The sequence below is a fragment of the Bombina bombina genome, chromosome 6, assembly GCF_027579735.1.
Source record: "Bombina bombina isolate aBomBom1 chromosome 6, aBomBom1.pri, whole genome shotgun sequence".
NCBI classification, from domain to species: domain Eukaryota; kingdom Metazoa; phylum Chordata; class Amphibia; order Anura; family Bombinatoridae; genus Bombina; species Bombina bombina.
The window spans coordinates 882,700,712-882,721,035 of NC_069504.1; the positions used below are offsets into that span (position 1 = coordinate 882,700,712).

General features: G+C 37.0%; 1 protein-coding gene across 1 annotated transcript in view; it reads left to right on the plus strand.

The window, feature by feature from the left end:
* The first annotated feature begins 14,807 nt into the window (after positions 1 to 14,807).
* EPHB4 (EPH receptor B4) overlaps positions 14,808 to 20,324 on the plus strand; it is a 69,159-nt gene continuing 63,642 nt past the window's right edge. Inside the window, exon 1 of the mRNA XM_053718382.1 lies at positions 14,808 to 15,579. Within this exon, the coding sequence (XP_053574357.1) occupies positions 15,525 to 15,579 (55 nt within the window). The 5' untranslated portion in view covers positions 14,808 to 15,524. The remainder of the gene's footprint in view (positions 15,580 to 20,324) is intronic.

The window sequence follows — 20,324 nt, forward strand, 5'->3', positions numbered from 1 at the left end:
GGAGAGGGAGGGAAAGAAAAAGGAAGAAAGAGAATGGCACTACAAAATGGTGTCCCTTTTAGAATAAATACAGAGGAAAAATTGTGGGTGGGTGCTGTATCCAATAGAAATATGCAAGAGAATAGTGGTTGAAACTACCAATATAAAATGTAAACAAAATAGCACTCCTCACCATAAATCCACTAAAGGTTTAAACCAATATGTCCCGTGTTTGGGGAACCCAGAAAAAAGATAACAGTGGACGAGTTGTTATTAAATGAAATGGCAGCAGACCATGGTATGTTAAGTACTTATGTTACAACTTACAAACATTGCTTCCACTACATGAGTGAAGTGGAAATAATCCCTAGTAAATGGGGAAACACTTGAATAAAAACAAATCTTTATTGAAATAACTAAAATAAAAATGGGGAAAGGAATTAAAAAATGAGGAAGTGGCAATTAAGAACACAATAATAATAGTTAGGTTAGGGTAGGTAGCAAATAACTTGATGTCAGTGAGTTGGCACCACTAGGTGTGTGCACTAGTGATCAAAACTAATTGTAGGTAATTATAATAAGCCATTGTGTTGTATAGATGTGTTAATAACACTTTCACAAATTAAAGTAGTAACAAATATCCAGTTATAAAGTGAGGCAACAATGATAAGTCTCAAGTAGTTCAAAGATAGGCCAGCGTAATAGTTAAAATAAAGCTCCCTGTATATCCGTATCCATGAATAAACTGAACATTTTAATTGTCACACATTCTAGTTCATGTTACACAGCACACATAATATCAGTGGTTATGAGTAGGTGTAATACAAAGAATAATATCACGAGTGAATACGCAGTAAAATATTGTTACTAGTGGCTACAAAGTATCAGCGGCAATTGATGCATGTATCAAAATAGCAATGTCACAAATAAATGTGCAACAAAACAGTGTTGCTATTAACAGCTATGCAGTGAGAAAAATGTTGCAATCAATTGCGTCTAGCAGGATGATTTACTATGTGGTGTAATATAGGTAGATGGGTGGTCTGTAATACAGACATAGAGAACAGCAGAGTTATAAATAGAAAACCCCTGAAATAATATATCTATGTATAACCAAACTCTACAACTTTGTGCTATAGCATCATCAAAAATATTGAATGGTGGTGCACAAATAAGGTAGATCTAAGGTAAGTTACAATCTGATTATAAATATAAGGGTATACTTGTTTTATAACAAGCCGAAGCAATATTTCCCTATGAACCACAGCTATTAATTTTATGCTATAGTGACATATGAAAATGCAAGATGACACTGCATAAATATGAAAGCGAATGAAGTAGCGTGTTCGAAAGTGCTACAAATACTAGCTATTGCCCCGTATATGAGGTCCGCAAACAGGTCACTAGAATAAATAATGCTGTTAGCAAATCACTCTTGGGTGAGTTCACTTGAGCGGTATAAGCTACCCCCTATTTTATAAGTAATTATGAGTCATATATAGTGTTTCATCAGGCCATTTCAACTCATGTTTAAAAAAAAGAGGATCCCATCTATCCTCTACTTGATTCCCTAACATGTTTCGCGAATCGTGACAACGCTTTTTCAAAGGTTTGGCAGTTGCAGTACACTGTCAGAAAAAAGGGTACGGTTGGGGTCCGTTTGTGAACACTTAGGGTACAACTGCTGTGGTTGTACCCTCAATGGATCATAATTACACCTTAAGGAACTAATATGTACCATTTAGCAGTAAATAAGTTACAAATATGTTTCCAACTGTCAAAGAGTCCATGTCTATACCATTTAATCCCCCCAAAAAGGTACAATCACTTGTGTGACTAAAAGGTTGAGGGGATGGGTGGTTTAAGGCTGCTAAACCCTGCAAGTCCATATTATTTGTACAGCTCAGTTATTCATATTCACATAGCTGTCAGTCACCCAAAATGAATGCAACATACATGTTGTACAGCAAAATAATTATGTTCAATTGTTGTTGGTAATATGCAAGAAGTGGGCAAAGCAAAAAAAATACTTAATAACCCATATATTCAATGATACTGTGTTGCTGGTTCTAAATAGCAAACAAGCACTTACCATTTTAATGTTTATATTTAGAGCATCGAGATGTTAACTCTTAAACATAAAGCAAATGTATTAACTAAAATTACAAAGATTTTTTTTTGTTTTAAACTCTATAAAATAAACAAGAGCTGTTAAAGAACCAATTTAAAAAAAAAATAAAATAAAATTGTAACCGTTCCCCAATCACATACATGGACATTGTGTAACACGCCATAGCGCCATCTGTTGTTTGAAAGTTCTTTGACATGTGTAACACAGCTCCATCTATTGGTAGAAGGTTCATCACCAAAATGTGTACTGGGGAAATAGACTCATTTGCATATATTTCTTCTATAAGGTATGACAAGTCCACGGATTCATCCTTTACTTGTGGGAATATTATCCTGCTGCTAACAGGAAGTGGCAAAGAGCACCACAGCAGAGCTGTCTATATAGCTCCTCCCTTAGCTCCACCCCCAGTCATTCTCTTTGCCTACTCTAAGTACTAGGAAGGGTAAAGTGAAAGAGGTGATAAAAAATTCTGTACCTCTGTGGTCTAGTGGGTAGCCTCATGTACTTGCAAGCAGGAGCTTGGGAGTTCGATTCCACCTGCTACTGCAGTATCTACTGGAACAAAGAGTTCTCTAGCGATGATAGAGGTTACCAAAATAATTCGATGGGCAGAGACTCACTCTTGCCATCTATCAGCAATCTATATCCCAGGAGTGGAGAACTGGGAAGCAGATTTTCTAAGTCGTCAGACTTTTCATCCGGGGGAGTGGGAACTCCATCCGGAGGTGTTTGCACAATTGATTCAGCAATGGGGCACACCAGAATTGGATCTGATGGTGTCTTGTCAGAACGCCAAACTTCCTTGTTACTGGTCCAGGTCAAGGGATCCTCAGGCAGTACTGATAGATGCTCTAGCAGTACCCTGGTCGTTCAACCTGGCTTATGTGTTTCCACCATTTCCTCTCCTTCCTCGTTTGATTGCCAGAATCAAACAGGAGAGAGCTTCAGTGATTTTGATAGCACCTGCGTGGCCACGCAGGACTTGGTATGCAGACCTGGTGGACATGTCATCTCTTCCCCCATGGACTCTGCCACTGAGACAGGACCTTCTGATTCAAGGTCCGTTCCAGCATCCAAATCTACTTTCTCTGCGGCTGACTGCTTGGAGATTGAACGCTTGATTTTATCCAAGTCGGTCATAGATACCTTGATTCAGGCTTCGAAAGCCTGACACTAGGAAAATTTATCATAAGATATGGAGTAAATATCTTTATTGGTGCAAATCCAAAGGCTACTCATGGAGTAAGATCAGGATTCCTAGGATTTTGTCCTTTCTCCAAGAAGGATTGGAGAAGGGGCTATCAGCTAGTTCCTTAAAGGGACAGATATCTGCTTTATCAATTCTACTGCACAAGCGTCTGGCAGATGTTCCAGACGTTCAGTCGTTCTGTCAGGCTTTAGTTAGAATCAAGCCTGTGTTTAAACCTGTTGCTCCGCCATGGAGTTTGAATTTAGTTCTTAAAGTTCTTCAAGGGGTTACGTTTGAACCTATTCATTCCATAGATATTAAGCTTCTATCTTGGAAAGTTCTGTTTTTAGTTGCTATCTCTTCGGCTCAAAGAGTTTCTGAACTATCTGCATTGCAATGCGACGCGCCTTATCTTGTTTTCCATGCTGATAAGGTGGTTTTGCGTACCAAACCTGGATTCCTTCCTAAGGTTGTTACTAATAGGAATATCAATCAGGAAATTGTTGTTCCTTCTCTGTGTCCTAATCCTTCCTCTAAGAAGGAGCGTCTGTTGCACAACTTGGACGTGGTTCGTGCTTTGAAGTTTTATTTGCAAGCAACCAAAGATTTCCGTTGAACATCTTCTTTGTTTGTTGTCTATTCTGGAAAACGTAGAGGTCAAAAACCTACGGCTACCTCTCTTTCTTTTTGGCTGAAAAGCATCATCCATTTGGCATACGAGATTGGTGGTCAGCAGCCTCCTGAAAGGATTTCAGCTCACTCTACTAGAGCGGTGGCTTCCACATGGGCTTTTAAAAAGGATGATTCTGTTGAACAGATTTGTAAGGCTGCGACTTGGTCTTCGCTTCATACCTTTTCCAAATTTTCCAAATTTGATACTTTTGCTTCTTCGGAGGCTATTTTTGGGAGAAAAGTTCTTCAAGCAGTGGTGCCTTCTGTTTAACCATCTGTCTTGTCCCTCCCGTTCATCCGTGTCCTGTAGCTTTGGTATTGTATTCCACAAGTAAAGGATGAATCCGTGGACTCATCGTACCTTATAGAAGAAAAGTACATTTATGCTTACCTGATAAATTAATCTCTTCTATGGTACGATGAGTCCACGGCCCGCCCTGTCATTTTAAGACAGATTATATTTTTTGATTTTAAAGTTCAGTCACCTCTGCACCTTTTAGTTTCTCCTTTTTCTTCCTGTACCTTCGGTCGAATGACTGGGGGTGGAGCTAAGGGAGGAGCTATATAGACAGCTCTGCTGTGGGGCTCTTTGCCACTTCCTGTTAGCAGGAGGATAATATTCCCACAAGTAAAGGATGAATCCGTGGACTCGTCGTACCATAGAAGAAATTAATTTATCAGGTAAGCATAAATTTACTTTTTGCATAGAGTGACAATTCAATGTATGGTTGTGAGTTTTATCGTTTATGCATCCCCCAAATCCCCCTTCTTTTAGTTAGAGTTATATTTTACTATTATGTTGTTTTCTATATGTTTTCTATATATTTATGGTTTATATGGCATGTCACCCTAAATTAAATGAGGTGTTTTTAGAGTCTAGTACAGAGTGATATAAAACACATTGAGTAGTTCTTTTTTTAACTGGTTGTTTGGCCTGGTTTTTTCAGGTGGTTCTGTAGTAGTCTTTGGATTTGCTATATGGCTACAGTATCCAAACTTTTTTAAAACTGCAGCGTGGCTATTGTAATACTGTCTGAAAAAGTACACATTAAATGAATGCATATTTGAATGTTATATAAAAAATTAATGAAACAGTATTTGTAATATGCTGTGATGATGAGTACAAATTTGTCATCATGAGGTACAAAAGGCTTGTCACTGGGGCAGTACCCTTGAAAGGCCACAATATGGTACGATAGCACTGAGGTCCAATCTAGTCACCAAAGGTACATATTTGCCTTTGAAAGGTACAATCTGCAAGGATACCAATTTGTACCCATGTTAAAGGGTACAGCGGTTGTACCTTTGAGGGTACTGCCACAGTGACAAGCTGTTGTACCTTTAAAGGTACAATGTTTGCACATTTTTTCTGACAGTGTATGGTATTCTATAGCAACAGTAGAAATGCCATGTAATTGCAAGGAATTCACTGTCCCTTTAATATAAATCAGTGTGCTGTTTTCTGTATACTTTATACCTTGAGTTCACACAAGTTTTTTCTTTCAGTGCAATAAGCTTATTGTGTGTTTTGAGGCAAATTTGCCATTTTGCATTTGGTGGAACATGCACAAAATAAAATTCTTTCAAAAAATAGTGAGGCCTGTGAGAAAACTTTGTACATACATGAGGTATGCCCCTGTTCAGCCCAGTCACAAAAAGGCTGTAAGACGCATTTTACAATAGAAAAATTAAATGAGTTTTGAATTTTGCACTTGGTACAATTTTAACGTGCATTTTGACATTATATTGTACATTAAATATGATTTTAACTGTGTATTTTATATATGATTTTAACTGTGTATTTTATATATGATTTTAACTGTGTATTTTTCAAATATAATTTATTTTTTCTATACATACTTTAAATGAGAATTTCCTGCACAATTTTAATTCACATTTTGTTGCAAATGTTTAAACGGACATGAAATCCAAATTTTTTGTTTCATGATTCAGATAAAACATACAATTTTAAACAACTTTCCAATTTATTTCTATTATTTAATTTGCTTTCTTCTCTTGTTATCCTTTGCTGAAATGTTTATCTTGGTAAGTTTAGGAGCAGCAAAGAACCTAGGTTCTAGCTGCTGCTTGGTGGCTGCATATATATACTGTTTGTCATTGGCTCACCCATGTGTTCAGTTAGAAACCAGTAGTGCATTGCTGCTCCTTCAACACATAATACCAAGAGAATGAAACAAATTAGATAACAGAAGTAAATTAGAAAGTGGTTTTAAATGGTATTCTCTATCTGAATTATGAAATACATTTTTTGGGGTTTCGTGTCCCTTTAATATGAATTTTTAATAATTTTACTCTTTACTAATAATATTATTAATATATGTTTAATTTGTACTTTCAATTTGATTTTTAAAAGGCTAATTTTATTGTGCACTATACTATGGTGTATGTGTCTGCCCTTCTCATACATAAATATAGGTGCCTAGAGGGAAATAGCTGTACCTCACTGATGAGGCCCAAAGGAGGCAGAAACGATTGTCTGGGGTTACCATTTTCTTTCTTCAGAGAAGAATTGCCTGGTATTTTGGGGCTGGACTGACCTTGTTAGGCGGGATCAGACTCATATACTACAGGAAAGTTCTGCTCTCTGAAAAGCACTATTGGTCTAAAAGCAGCTACTCCCAGGTGGTAACCTGGCCATAGAACAAGCCACTGAGCTGCTGTTTGTTCCTGGCACACTGTTTCTCTTTCTGTTTGTATAAATATAGGTTACGCCGCATACGACCCTATGATCTAAAGCTTTACACAGAGGTGAGATTATATCATTTTAGGAAGACACTTACCGAATAAGTGTGTTAGAAACTAATTGCAAACCAATAATTATTTAATATCAGTCCTAGCAGCTTTGGTTCCTAAGTTATGCTGTGTAATTATTTATGCAAATGAGCACGGCTGATATATTTTTCCAGAATAGGTGGCAACCCTAAAGAGCCCCATGAATTTTATGTGATTTCTTACCATGCCGGGAAGTTTTTTTAAAAAATATACATTTACAGAACTCTGTGAAAAATCTTGTAGCACTGATTTTTATTGACATATACTAACTTGGGGGGAGCCTCAGGGAATTGGGCGCTATGGGATTTTTATTGATAAATGATCTGATAAACTTTTCTAAAGGCTTAGAATACACCCATATATAATAGAATAATGTTGTTTTAGTGTTTTGTTTTTATTTTTTCATCTAGAAGTGAAAGGCCTGATTTTTATTATAGGGTCATTTTTAAAGTAAAATTTCTTTCATTGAGGACCCAATGATCAAAGACTCGCCGATATGGAGAAAAATCATATAAAATGTATGGGGGCTCTTTTAATGCATTAAATGGTAATGTAGATGTCTCTCCTTCATTCACAGAGCCCAGCATAGCTAGAAAAGCAGTTATCAAGCTAAAATTTGTCATCTTAAAATTATTTGACGGACCTCACAGCACTGGCGAGACTGTTATAAAATCTTGCACATGCGGAATGCTTTATATTATTGGGCCTGTTATTAATAATCACGTTTACTTCACTTTATCCTTTTATCCTAAACTGTACAGAACATTTCAAAGACATGTGAGGTACTTGCTTCTAGAAATGTAAACACAGTTAGTCTAAGGAAAGAGGGGCACAACAAAATCAAACATTCAGTGTTAAAGGGACTTGAAACCCTCTTTTTCCCCATGATTCAAATAGAGACTATGATTTTAAACAACATTCCAATTTACTTCTATTATCTAATTTGTGATATTTTCTTGGTATCCTTTGTTGAAGAAACAGCCATGCACATGTGTGAGTCAATAACCAGGCAGTTACCAATCAGTAGCTCCTGAGCCTACCTAGGTGTGATTTTCCTCAAAGGATATCAAGAGAACAAAGGAGTAAATTGAAATTGTTTTGCTTAAAATTGCAAGCTATTGCGAATCAATAAGCAAAATGGGTTTTGATGTCCCTTTAAAGGTATTTATTATTAAACTACTGCTTGCACAGAACTATGGGGTTTATACAATCTTCCACTTAACAGAAAATGATTTCTGAATGTTGCCCGATATTCTCAGTGCGTTTTTCCAGCTATAACAATCACAAAATCCCTCTGCCGCTATAATACCCCTTAAGCATGAAATTGTTATCTTATGAAAACAATAGAAACTGATTATTTAACTTGTCAAACTAGCAATATCTTGACTTTAAAGGGGCAGTACACTGTAAAATTGTTTTTATATAAAAGTATTTTCAATGACTTGTTATACCAACTGCAGAGTATAAAATGTATGAGAAATTGCATTTTTCTGTTTATTTGTGTATATGAAGTAGCTGGTTTTGTGCTTTTAAACCACAGCCTATTAGAATGGGTTGAGCTTCAGGTAATATCAGATCTCATTATGTTATCACTTTTATGTAAACAGACTTGCTTCCTTATCTTATATATTTGTCTAGAAAACCAAAGCTCAATACTTATCATTTTATTACTTAACTATCCTGCCCCCCACTGAGAGTGTAACTTCTTCTGCTGACTGTGTTTACTTAGGCTATTCAATAGAATATACTCCAGTATATAAACTTTCAGTATAGGTTGGGATACCACAGGCTAAATCAGCTATTTAAAATGCCAAAATAGGGGTAAAAGAGCTACTTGTAAACAATTTAAAACACTCCAGCAGGTAAAATTAATCATTGGGAACAATTTAAAGGGGAGAGCATTTTTGGGTGAACTGTCCCTTTAAAGACAAACAAAATGGTGATATTGGAGCCAGCGTATTATTAACGCTAACATAATGTTAGTTATTATTATTATTATTATTCTTTATTTATAAAGCGCCAACAGATTCCGCAGCGCTGCCCATGGGTACAAGGATAACAGTACAGTGGAGAAACAATACGATAAGACACAAAATTTTACAGACAAATACAGGGGGAATTGAGGGCCCTGTTCCCGTGGGAACTTACAATCTAGTTGATTGAGCAGGTAGATTGTGATCAGAAAAAACAGTACTAGCACATGGCAAATAAACAGGCAATTTTCTTTTCTGTGTGCAAAATTGGTAATTTAAATTTTTTTTCAATTAACAATAAAAATGGCTGATTATGATCATGTTCATGTTGACATTGAAAATAGCTCCCAGTAGCATGCAGATAATGATCAAATGATAAACTGTGATCACCCCTGTGATTTAACCCCTGTGAAGGGTTTATGTGCAACTTGAGGGGAATGGCACTGTCAATGCTGAGCTGAAAAAAGCCAGTGATTGGTGGCTTTGTGCATACTGTAGACTGCCTCTGATTGGCCCAGCAGCGATGTTCATCTTTGGACCAGAAGTTCCATTCTGGAGCTGGCTTTAACTTTGTATGTAACCCCTTAACTGGGGATTAAAACATAATTATCTACAAGCAATAGTGCAAACATAAAATACTGTAATGCACAAGCACATTTTATTATTGCTCTGTCATGTCCCTTTAATTTAAGCTATATTTTTAATAATGTTTTCATGATTGTGACACAAGAAATACAGCACTGCCATTTTATATTAGCTTTGAGCAGTTGCATATAGCAAAAGCTACTGTAACAAACCATGCCATTTGTAAACCTTCCACTTGTTTGTCCCATATCTTTACCAAGGAGACAGTCAGCAAAAATAATAAAGTGACAAAATGTTGTTGCACCATTAACTTCATGAACACTGCTGAAAACATTGTTGCACCCATAGCAAAATAAGTGGTGGAGAAAAGAAAAATTGTGTTAAACCCTTGGATGCTAAAGACGGCCAAGACTATGTGTAAGTAGCATTAGAGAAATTGTCACACACACAGTACTTTGACAGCAACATTTTTTTTTAAATAATTTGTATTAGTTTTTCACATATAAAGAAAATAACATTTACATTTAAATCAGCCAATATAATTTCAGTAGCTCTCATCCTATTGGCTGATTTGAACAGCCAATAGGATTTGAGTAGCTCTTGTCCTATTGGCTGATTTGAATTTGAAGAATCAAATCAGCCAATAGGAATTCAAGGGACGCCATTTTTAATCGCGTACCTTGAATTCACTAATAAGTGTACGGCGGAGATCGTATGAAGAGAATCCTCCATGCTCCATGGCTCCGAGGTCGCCAGTCTTCAGTTCCACGGTCATCGGTCTTCATCTCCGCCCTCCACTCCGCGCAGAAGAAGACTTCACCTCATGGGACAGGACCTTCTCCGCCGGACTTCAGGAACGGTGAGTGCCAACCTGAGGGTTAGCCTTAGTTTTTTTTTTTGTTTTTTTTTCTTTAGATTAGGGTGGGCACTTTGAAAAAGAGCTAAATGCCCTTTTATGTCCAAACAAATGCCCTTTTCAGGGCAATCGGTAGTTTAGGTTTTTTAGGGTTAGGTTCTTTTATTTTGGGGGGTTTAGTGGGTGGGGGGATTTTACTGTTAGGGGGACTTTGTGTATTTTGAATGTAAAATAGCTGTTTATCTTGGGGCAATGCCCTGCAAAAAAAGCCCTTTTAAGGGCTATTGGTAGTTTAGCATTAGATTGGGCGTGTATTTATTTTGGGGGGGCTTTTTTATTTTTATAGGGATTATGTATAATTTTTAAAATTTGATAATATTTTTTTTATTTTCTGTAATTGTAGTTGAAAGGGACAGTCTACACCAGAATTTTGACTAGACTGTCCCTTTAATTTATACTTAGTTTTTTTTTTTTTAAAGTAGTGTTAGGTTTTTTTATTTTAATAGTAACTTTAGTATTTTGTAATTTAGGTAATTTGGGTTCATTTAGGGGGTATTAGGTTAGGGGATGTTAGGTTAGGGGGCTTAGTAATTTAATTATTTATTTGCATTGTGGGCTTTGGCGGTTTAGGGGTTAATACTTTAATAGGTAGTTTAAGTTGTGGGCTTTGGCGGTTTAGGGGTTAATACTTAAATAGGTAGTTTGCGTTGTGGGTTTATGGCAGATTAGGGGTTAATAGTTTTATTAGGTAGTTTGCGATGTTGGAGTTGGTGGATTTAGGGGTTAATACTTTATTTTTAGTTGCGGTGTGGGTTTAATGGCGGATATAGAGGTTAATACACTTTATTAGTTATTGCGGTGGGGGTTGGCGGTTGACAGGTAGATAGATATTGCGCACTCGTTAGGTGTTAGTTTATTTTTGCAGGCAGTTTCAGGAGTTACGGTGCTCCCATACTCAGCGCAAGGCTTGCTGCGGATGCCTTTGTGTGGCGAGGTGAAAATGGAGTAAGATTTCTCCATTTTCGCCACGTAAGTCCTTGCGCTGAATATTGGATACCGATTTGCGACGCGGTCCTTACCTTATGGGAGTAAAAATTGCGGGCAACAGGTGAAATATACGTGCCGCATTTATATGTGGCGCTGTATATTGGATACCAAAACTGCATAAAAACCGGCTTTGCCGGCTTTTGCGGGAGACGCCGCATATGTAATGGGGCCCATTATGTTTTTCTTCTTATATTCTAAAATGCTGAAACTTTGCTGTAGATTAATCATTTTTGTACACTTGAAGCAGCAGAAAATGCTGTCTCTGATACCAAGAATTTAAATGTCCCTTACATGAAATAATGGGTGGTAAACATTTAGGCCTAGATTATGAGTGGAGCGCAAAATTGCACTATTGCGAGTGCTTTATTTGTGATCTGCACAGCAATACCTGCGCACGCAAATGTGTGCTGGTATTACAAGTGCATTGCGAACGCGACCTCACGTTTGCTTTGCCTGAAAGCCTTTTACTCACAAGAGCGCGTTTCCACAGGCTCCAATAGGAGCCTGGTTCTCATGCCAAGAGACACGGCGCAGAACAAAGCACAGGGGGCAAGTCGCACAGCGTTGGGCCGCAAATTTAAAATACATATGTATATGAATATATACATATATAATTATGTTTTTATATGTATAATAACACAGTCTCCATAGACTTCAATGTAAAGGCACTTTTCAGTGCCATTTTTTTTCTAACATCCCACATCCCCTCACTTTAAACTCTTATGCTTCTTGCAGTTTAATTTTTTTTTTTTCATAATTATTATTTAATAAAAGGAACTTTACACTTTATTTTGGGGGCAATTGGGGCACATTTTTTAAGCACAAAGTGCTGCAGTGAACCTGCCAGAGCATCAACCAGCGACTTGTAATGGCTAATTATTTAAATGAATGAAATTATTATGAATTATTTAAATCAGCGCTCCACTTGTAATCTATTCCTTACACAGCTATGCTTTTTATGACTGCAAGGTAGTGTTTGAACAACAGGTGGCGCTCTTTTCCCACAGAGAAAGAAGTATACAGCGAGAGAAAGGTTTTGTAGCAATGATGGAGAGCTAAAATGAGAGATGTGGGATTAAAGTTTGTGTGTTCGATATAAACATCTATTCCCCAATATGAAGGGTAAACAATAATGTTTGTGCTAGGAAAATAGCAAAGATTAGTTACTAGATATTTACAGGGTGATACTTTAAAAATACTCTTTGCAGGACTGGACACCGGTAAGATAAGTAGCAGATAGGTGCCCCCTCTTAAAGTAGAAACATGACCTCCTATATCTGTCATACTCTTAATATAGATTATTTGCTTTCTCTTAATAACATCTCTCTTTATATTTTGTCATTCATTCCACCTCTTTCAGGCTTTTCTCATTTATGCCTTATTCAGCTATGGTAATTAAATATTGACAACTATGAGTAAATGCTGTTAAATACATTTATAATTGATTTGTTTTCTTGAGCTATTAGTATTTTTAAATTCCTTTTATGCTGAAATGCTTATAAAATGAATACATATCAAATAGAATTTCTGTGAATGGTGTCAGCAGTCAAATCATCTTCACTAGAATCACTACTTATAAGATTATTGGCTCATTTACAATGCATGATAAGACAGGTCCTTATTAATAATTAAGACTGGGAAATACATTTACAGGTTAAAAAAATTACCCTAGAATCCATCCATAATTCTCTTTGGAGTGTAAGCTTAACTATTTCTTAGCTTTATGCCTATCCCAAGTATTATTGAATTCCCTTACACTATTTGGCATTACCACCTTTACTGGAAGGCAGTTCCATATTTCAAGCACACCTTCTGTAAAGAAATGCTTACTGAAATGACTTCTAAATTGCTACCTTCTAATATGAACCCCCCCCTTGTTTAGATATTGCTGTTTTCATGTGAAATGCTTATTTCACATTTCCTTTATTAAATGCAATCATCTTAAAGGTACTTACTATATGAAAAAGTATATTTCAACTTTAAACCTTTAACCTTAAAGTAATGGTAAAGTTTCAAATTTGTATAATCAGGTCCGAAATTGAAACAATATTTTAGATGTACTTTAATTCATCCATTCTAATGAAGCTATGCTGTAACTTACTTTTTAATATAGCGATAAAATTCTAATACCCGCGCTCCGGCCATCCACTTAAAAAGTAATTTTATTTTTGTGAGGTAACGGTTTGAACTGTTCTCCAATCGGTGCTCTAGCCACAAAAAAACAAAAATCTTGTTTGAGTGCCGTATGACTTGAGCACTGATTGGAGAACAGTTATTGCTATATTAAAAGTAAGTTACAGCGTATTCATTAGAAAAGATTAATTAATGTCCATGATATTTAGACCTTTATAGTGTTAAAGTCTAAAGGGTTAGAAACGGTTCAGGGTTTATTTTTGTGAATGCTGCAACAACTCAAGTAATGTTTACAGGGGAGGGGTGATCAATGATTCAAAAAAGAAATGCTGGTTCTGTGTTTTCATATAAAATAATATTATGAGGTTGGTAAATATGCTTTAAAGAGACGTAAAAAGCAACAAAAAAAAACTAGGTGGGACCTAGGTGAACACATCTGGTGAACCAATGACAAGAAGCATATGTGTGTAGCCACCAATCACTGGCTAGCTCCCGGTGGTGCTTTGCTGTCCCTTAGCCTGTCGACAAAAGATACAGAGAGAAGTATGTTTCATAACAGAAGTATATTGAAAAGTCTCTTAAAATTGTGTTCTCTGGGGCTGAATTATCAAGCTCAGAATGGAGCTTGATGCCCCTTGTTTCTGGCAAGCCTTCAGGCTCGCCGGAAACAGAGGTTAGGAAGCAGGGGTCTAAAGACCGCTGCTCCATAACCTATCTGCCTGCTCTGAGGCAGCGGACAGAAATCAACCCAATCAAATATGATCGGGTTGATTGACACCCCCTGCAAGCAGACGATTGGTCGCGAATTTGCAGGGGGCGGCATTGCACCAGCAGTTCACAAGAACTGCTGGTGCAATGATAAATGCTGAAAGCGTATACTGTCTGCATTTATCGATGTGCGGTGGACATGATACGCTACTTCGTATCATGTCCGCTCGCACAATGATAATTCTGCCCCTCTGTGTGAACCATGATATTTCATTTTGACTTTGAATCCTGAAAGTCTTAAAACTGGCACTTTGCACTTTTCTTGCCAAAACAAAATTATAACCTTAACTTAATATATATATATATATACATAAAATCTTGACATTTCCAGTGGTCCAGTGACCCTCAAGAAATTGCAGCGGACGACTTAGGCATTTGACATTTTCCTATCTTTAACATTGAGTGGGCTACTAGCTTTCCCTCTGGGCTAGTAGCTTTTAACCCAAAACTAGTAAAGAATAGTGATATTTTTCTATTTTATATATATATATATATATATATATATATATATATATATATATATATATATATATATATATATATATATATATAATTTTTTTAATAATTGAGTAACCTCTGCATAATTTAGAAAGTCTGTTGACTATTAAGCCACACCCATCCAGCCAATCATCAGCGAGGAGGCGTGGCCTCTCAGCCCATTCCTGTCTCGCTGTGTCTGTACTGTGGAAGTTATTACTGGGATGCCGAGAGGATCTGAAATCCTACAAACTTCCCTATGCAAATCCCTGCACCCTATAGTCTGCGTGCAGAACCCTGAAGGACCCCCAGCCCCCACTCCAACAAAACAAGAAGAAAGCTCTTTGGAACACACTTTTTTAGGCATTTTACAGCAACAACGTACAACAAAAACATCTCAAATCCATTTAATGTGCTGGAGTGGACAAAGTTCGCGATTTTTTTTTTTTATATTCGTTTTTTTGCTATTTAATTTCTCCGCAGTCTCAAACCTTAATACAAATATAGGGTACAACATTTCTATTTAGTTAAAAAGCCAAGTCGGTCGCCTCGTGAGATTTTGTAGAAAAGAAGAAAAGTTTTTTTGGGGGACCTGAGCACATCAAGCACTTTTGCACTCAAATGTTCTCTTGCTAGAATACAAAGAAACTGACTTTTTCTGTGGTCAGATCCTCATTTCTATTACATTTCTGCAACGCTGCCGGACTTCACTACAGTGGAAGAAAATAATCTTTCGCATAAGCTTTCGGATGTTTTAGCAGCTTGTGGGACTTTTCTGTACTTATTAAGCAATGCGTTGATTTTAGGATTTATCCGCCCTTTACCCAGAGTACAAGAAAGCTGATCACTTCTGGTTTTAATTTATTTTTGGAATTTAATTTGGATTTATTTCGTTGTGGAATCTCTTTGTTTTCCTTCACTATGGATCAACTGGTCTTGCTGCTTATAACTATTCCCCTCTCCATGACTTTGGAAGGTAATGTATATCCAGATATGCACTTTTCTATATGGGTAGTGGCTGTGTATTTGCATATAATCTCTATATAATTGTGTTGTTTTTACATTTAGCTTCCATGCTACGCTTCTGGGAGTTTTAAATTTGAAACTTGTGACATTTCTGCTTTATTTTTACATGTCACAAATTACCCAACTAACATAACAAAGAAAAAATAAATCAAAATACACTTAAAAATACTACACAAACGGTGTCACCAAAATCTTTGAAGATTAAGAGTTTATACCTAAAATCATAACAACTTGTGGATCTTTCCACACTCACCTCTATTTATTTCTGACACATTCAGATGAGGGCTCTGATAACCTAAGTGTTTGTGTATTACTTATATATGATGCCAGTAAAGTGAGGTACACGTGTATGCATTTGTATTTGTGTGTAAATGATGTACAAAATATAAAAACAGACTGCTCTTATGTTTAGGTAATTTTATCAGCAATTCCTGAAAAAAAATCATACTATATTTTTAATTTCACTTGGCAAAAAAAGTTCTCATCTATTCCTTCTCTCTTTCCTTCATTATTTCTTTGTACCAATTGTCTCTGTTCTCCATATTTTACTCCATATTTACCTGTTTGTCACTTTACATCTTTCTAAACCTTTCTCTTATATCTAGAAGAATACTCATCTTTAGGCTATGACCTACATCTATAGGCCTAGTCCACCCAACTCTAGCCACCCTTTTTTATGTTTAGCCTACGTCAAATCAGTATCCTGCCTCATTTATGCTTGCATCACCAATATCTACTTAGTGCCCCAATCTGAAGGTCCCCTATAATTAGTGTGGGTCCATCATTTCTTGCCTGTCACCTCACTAAACTCTAGCCTGCTCCCCAAATTCCTAATGTATATCTGATATCTCTTCCCTGTGTCACCTCACTAAACTCTAGCCTGCTCCCCAAATTCCTAATGTATATCTGATATCTCTTCCCTGTGTCACCTCACTAAACTCTAGCCTGCTCCTCAAATTCCTAATGTATATCTGATATCTCTTGCCTCTGTCCCCAAAACCTGCATCCACCATTTTCTTTCTTGAATCTTCATAATTTGACTATCATCCTCAAATTGTAGTTTGTGTCCCTTCAATTTTTTGCCTGCATCCCACACTTCTAGTCTGTGTTCCTCAATCACTAGTATCTGTCATCTCTTGTCTATGTCACTTTCTGTTGCCTGTGTCACATCTCTAGGCCATATACTGTACCAATCTCTAGCACTTCTGTCCCATCTCTAGACAGTGTTTCTTTCTCAAGGACTGTGTCCTATATCTACGTTGTATCTTCCTTCAGTAAAAAAAACATCCCCATTGCTAAAATATGCCCCAATATCAGGGGTGTCCTCCTGTCCTATGCCCTCCATCTAAAGCTTGCATCTCCTAACTGTGGCCTGTGAATCCTCCAGCCCATGTTTATTCCTGTAGACCACCTGTGGTCCCATTCTCTGGGACTCCCCATTTCTTTCACTAAAACACCTGCATTCTTGCTTGTCTCTCTAATCTCCAGCATATTTTGTTTTATCTGTCACCCACCTCCCTCCGGCCCTCATTTTTTTTTTTACTTTGCCCCTAAATCATCTTTCTATCATTTTCTTTCTTCCTATTTTCCTTATCTCTCTCCGCTTGAATGAGTAGAATGAGCTTATGCTGAATAAAGAGCAAAGGTTAATCCTTCAAATTCAATGAAGGCAGATAAATCCTAAAAGTGGAAAGACCCCAGATTGGAACAGAACACTGTGCAAAAGAATATAATAAACTACGTATGTGTTTATTGTTCACTAATTGCACTTTCCTTAGGAAAATGGCATACCTGGGAATGAATCATAACCTATATTGTTTTGCCTTGTGTTGCTATAGTATACTTTACTTCAGGAGTCGACAAATCTGTTTAAAAATTTGGAGCCGTTAAGAATATTTAGGAGCCACGCACACTTTTAGGAGCCAGACAGTGGGATTTGTAGATATATATATGGAGACTAACCCAAAAAGTTAGGAGCCATGGTTAAATTTCTAGGAGCCTGTGGCTCCCAGGTTCCTGGGTTTGTCGAGCCCTGCAAGTTTACTTCTCTTCATTAAAGGAATAGTCTGGTCAAAATTAAACTTTTGTGATTCAGATAGAGCAGGCAATTTTTAAGCAACTTCTAATTTACTCCTATTATCAAATTTTCTTCGTTCTCTTGGTATCTTATTTGAAAAAGAAAGAATGTAAGCATAGGAGCCGGCCCATTTTTTGTTCAGCACCTGGGTAACACTTTCTGATTGGTGTCTAAATGTAGCCACTAATCAGCAACCACTACCCAGGTGCTGAACCAAAAATGTGCCAGGTCCTGAGGTTACATTCAAATAAAGTTACCAAGAGAATGAAGAAAAAATGATAATAAGAGTAAAATGAGAAAGTTGCATAAAATTGCATGCTCTATCTGAATTATGAAAGTTTAATTTTGACCTGACTATTCCTTTAATAGCTGGCAGATAATTTCCCACTTTGTCCCAAGCTCTCGACTCAGTTCTCTTAATTTAGTTTCTTTGCAATTCATTGGTGACAGTCAGAATAGTGAGAGCCAGTGAAGGAAATTTTATTTATAATCTAAAAATAAGAACCCAGAAGTAAACTTTTAGGAGCCATTGGTTCCTGTCAATACCTTTTTGTTAAAGGGACATGAGACCCCAACTTTATTTTCATGGTTCAGACAGAGCATACATTTAAGCAACATTCCCATTTACTTCTAATATAAATTTTGCTCCTCTTGGCATTCTTTGGTGAAGGAACAGTAATGCAATGCTGGGAGCTAGCTGAACACATTGGTAAGCCAGTGACAAGAGGCATATATGTGCAGCCACCAATCAGCAGATTGCTCACAGCTCCTGCTCCTACCTAGGTATACTTTTCAATAAAAGATACCAATAGAAGTAATCAAGTTAGATAAAAAAAGATAATACAAGTAAATTGGAAGGCTATTGAAATTCTATGTTCTATCTGAATGAAAAAAATGTGTATCTCATGTCCCCTTAAACAAAGAGATTGTCCTTTAAAGGAACATAACTTATTTTAGACAATTAAATAACTTAGAGTAAAGTTTTACTATGGCTCGAAGAAATATGTTGGAAAGCTTTTGCCTTGTTTAAGTTCTGAAGTCACAATTTCTCCAACACTTTTTTCACCCTTCGTAAATGTGTTTTTGTGCATTACTCCAATATTGGCAAACTCAACCCTAATACAGAGCTGATAAAACCCTAGTACACAGGAGTGTGCTTTGTGCAGCAGAGGTAATAGGAGAGCTTGGTAGCTGACGGGTAAGCTTTGCCTTTGTAGCCATGGCAACCTTTTGCTTTTAAATAGTGGTAGGAAGTACAATTAATACCTAGGTATCTTTTGCTTACTGGCTGACAGGAACAAGTGCCAGAGGGAAAGTAAAAAGTTTATTCAGCACAGCGATATCCAACAAACAAAGTGCTGCGATTGTGGAAAAACTCTCTCTTACATGAAACGAAGAACATTTCTGAGTATCTTGTCACTTTAAATCAGTCTGATTCTCTCCACGGTGACCATACAACTTAACTGTAATGTTTTACTGCTTTTATTCTCACTTATTACATTGACTGCTCCTTCTTTTCATATAACTCTATAGCTCTCCTTGACTCCAACTTAAATGTGAGCTCTGTGGCCAAATCTGCAGCCTGATATGTTCAGCTATTAATATCCCAGATACCTTACCCTCCCTATCAGGATTGTTTAAACACAATGGCTGCCTCTCCTCACTCCTCCTTCCTGTCTCCCCCTCCCTTCCTCTCTCCTTCCTCTCTCTCCCTCCCTCCCCCTCTCTTTCATCTCTCTCTGTCTTTCTCTCTTCTTTCACTTTCTCCTCTCCTCCCCCTTATCTTATTTCTAAAATTCTTTTAAAAATGTATCCACCTGTTCTCATTACCTCTGCTGTGTCTCTGACATTTCTTGGGAACACCCACAACTATTCTGAATAAACAATAGGTTGTTACAATGGTACTTGTTCTTAAAAACTAAACTTACTTTTTGGAGTAGAGAAAGGAAAAGGACAAATATTACCTTTCAAATGTAAGTCCAATAGGGAAGTATTTTCCAGATAAAGGAATGAAAGAACAAGAAGTAACAAGTTTAAGGAATTAGGCAGACTAAATTATTTTATTTGTTATTTTATGTCTATATATCTCATATCTATTTATCACCACATCATTTTATCCCCACTCTGCTTTTTATTATTTCTTTGGACTCCTTTTTTTTCCCTCTCTTCTTTGCAGCCCTATTTTTTTTTTTACCTTCTGTTTCACATCAAATCTTGACTTTCCTTCCCTCTGCGCTCTATATCTAAACACATTAATTCCTATCCCATATACTGTAATTTCAGCCAAACCCATACAGGTGGCTAATTACAGGGAAAAGGGGGGAGGGGTTCATATGACTTCACATTAGGGACCACCTACAGCTGGAGTGTGCGAGGGGGAGGCTGGCACTGCTGCCGCCTGGGCTATCATTGTGCTGTATATATACACATGTCATGCCTTAGTAGTGCTTATGGGGGTGGGGACAAATACATTTACTGGTTGCTTCAGGCCCTTTTTTAAGAGGACATAAAATATGTTAAGTAAATGATAGCAGTTAGAAATGTGCACATTTATTTAAACGTATTCTTCAACTAATAATTGTTGCTTAGCGACACATAGATAAGCTCCTGCACCAAGT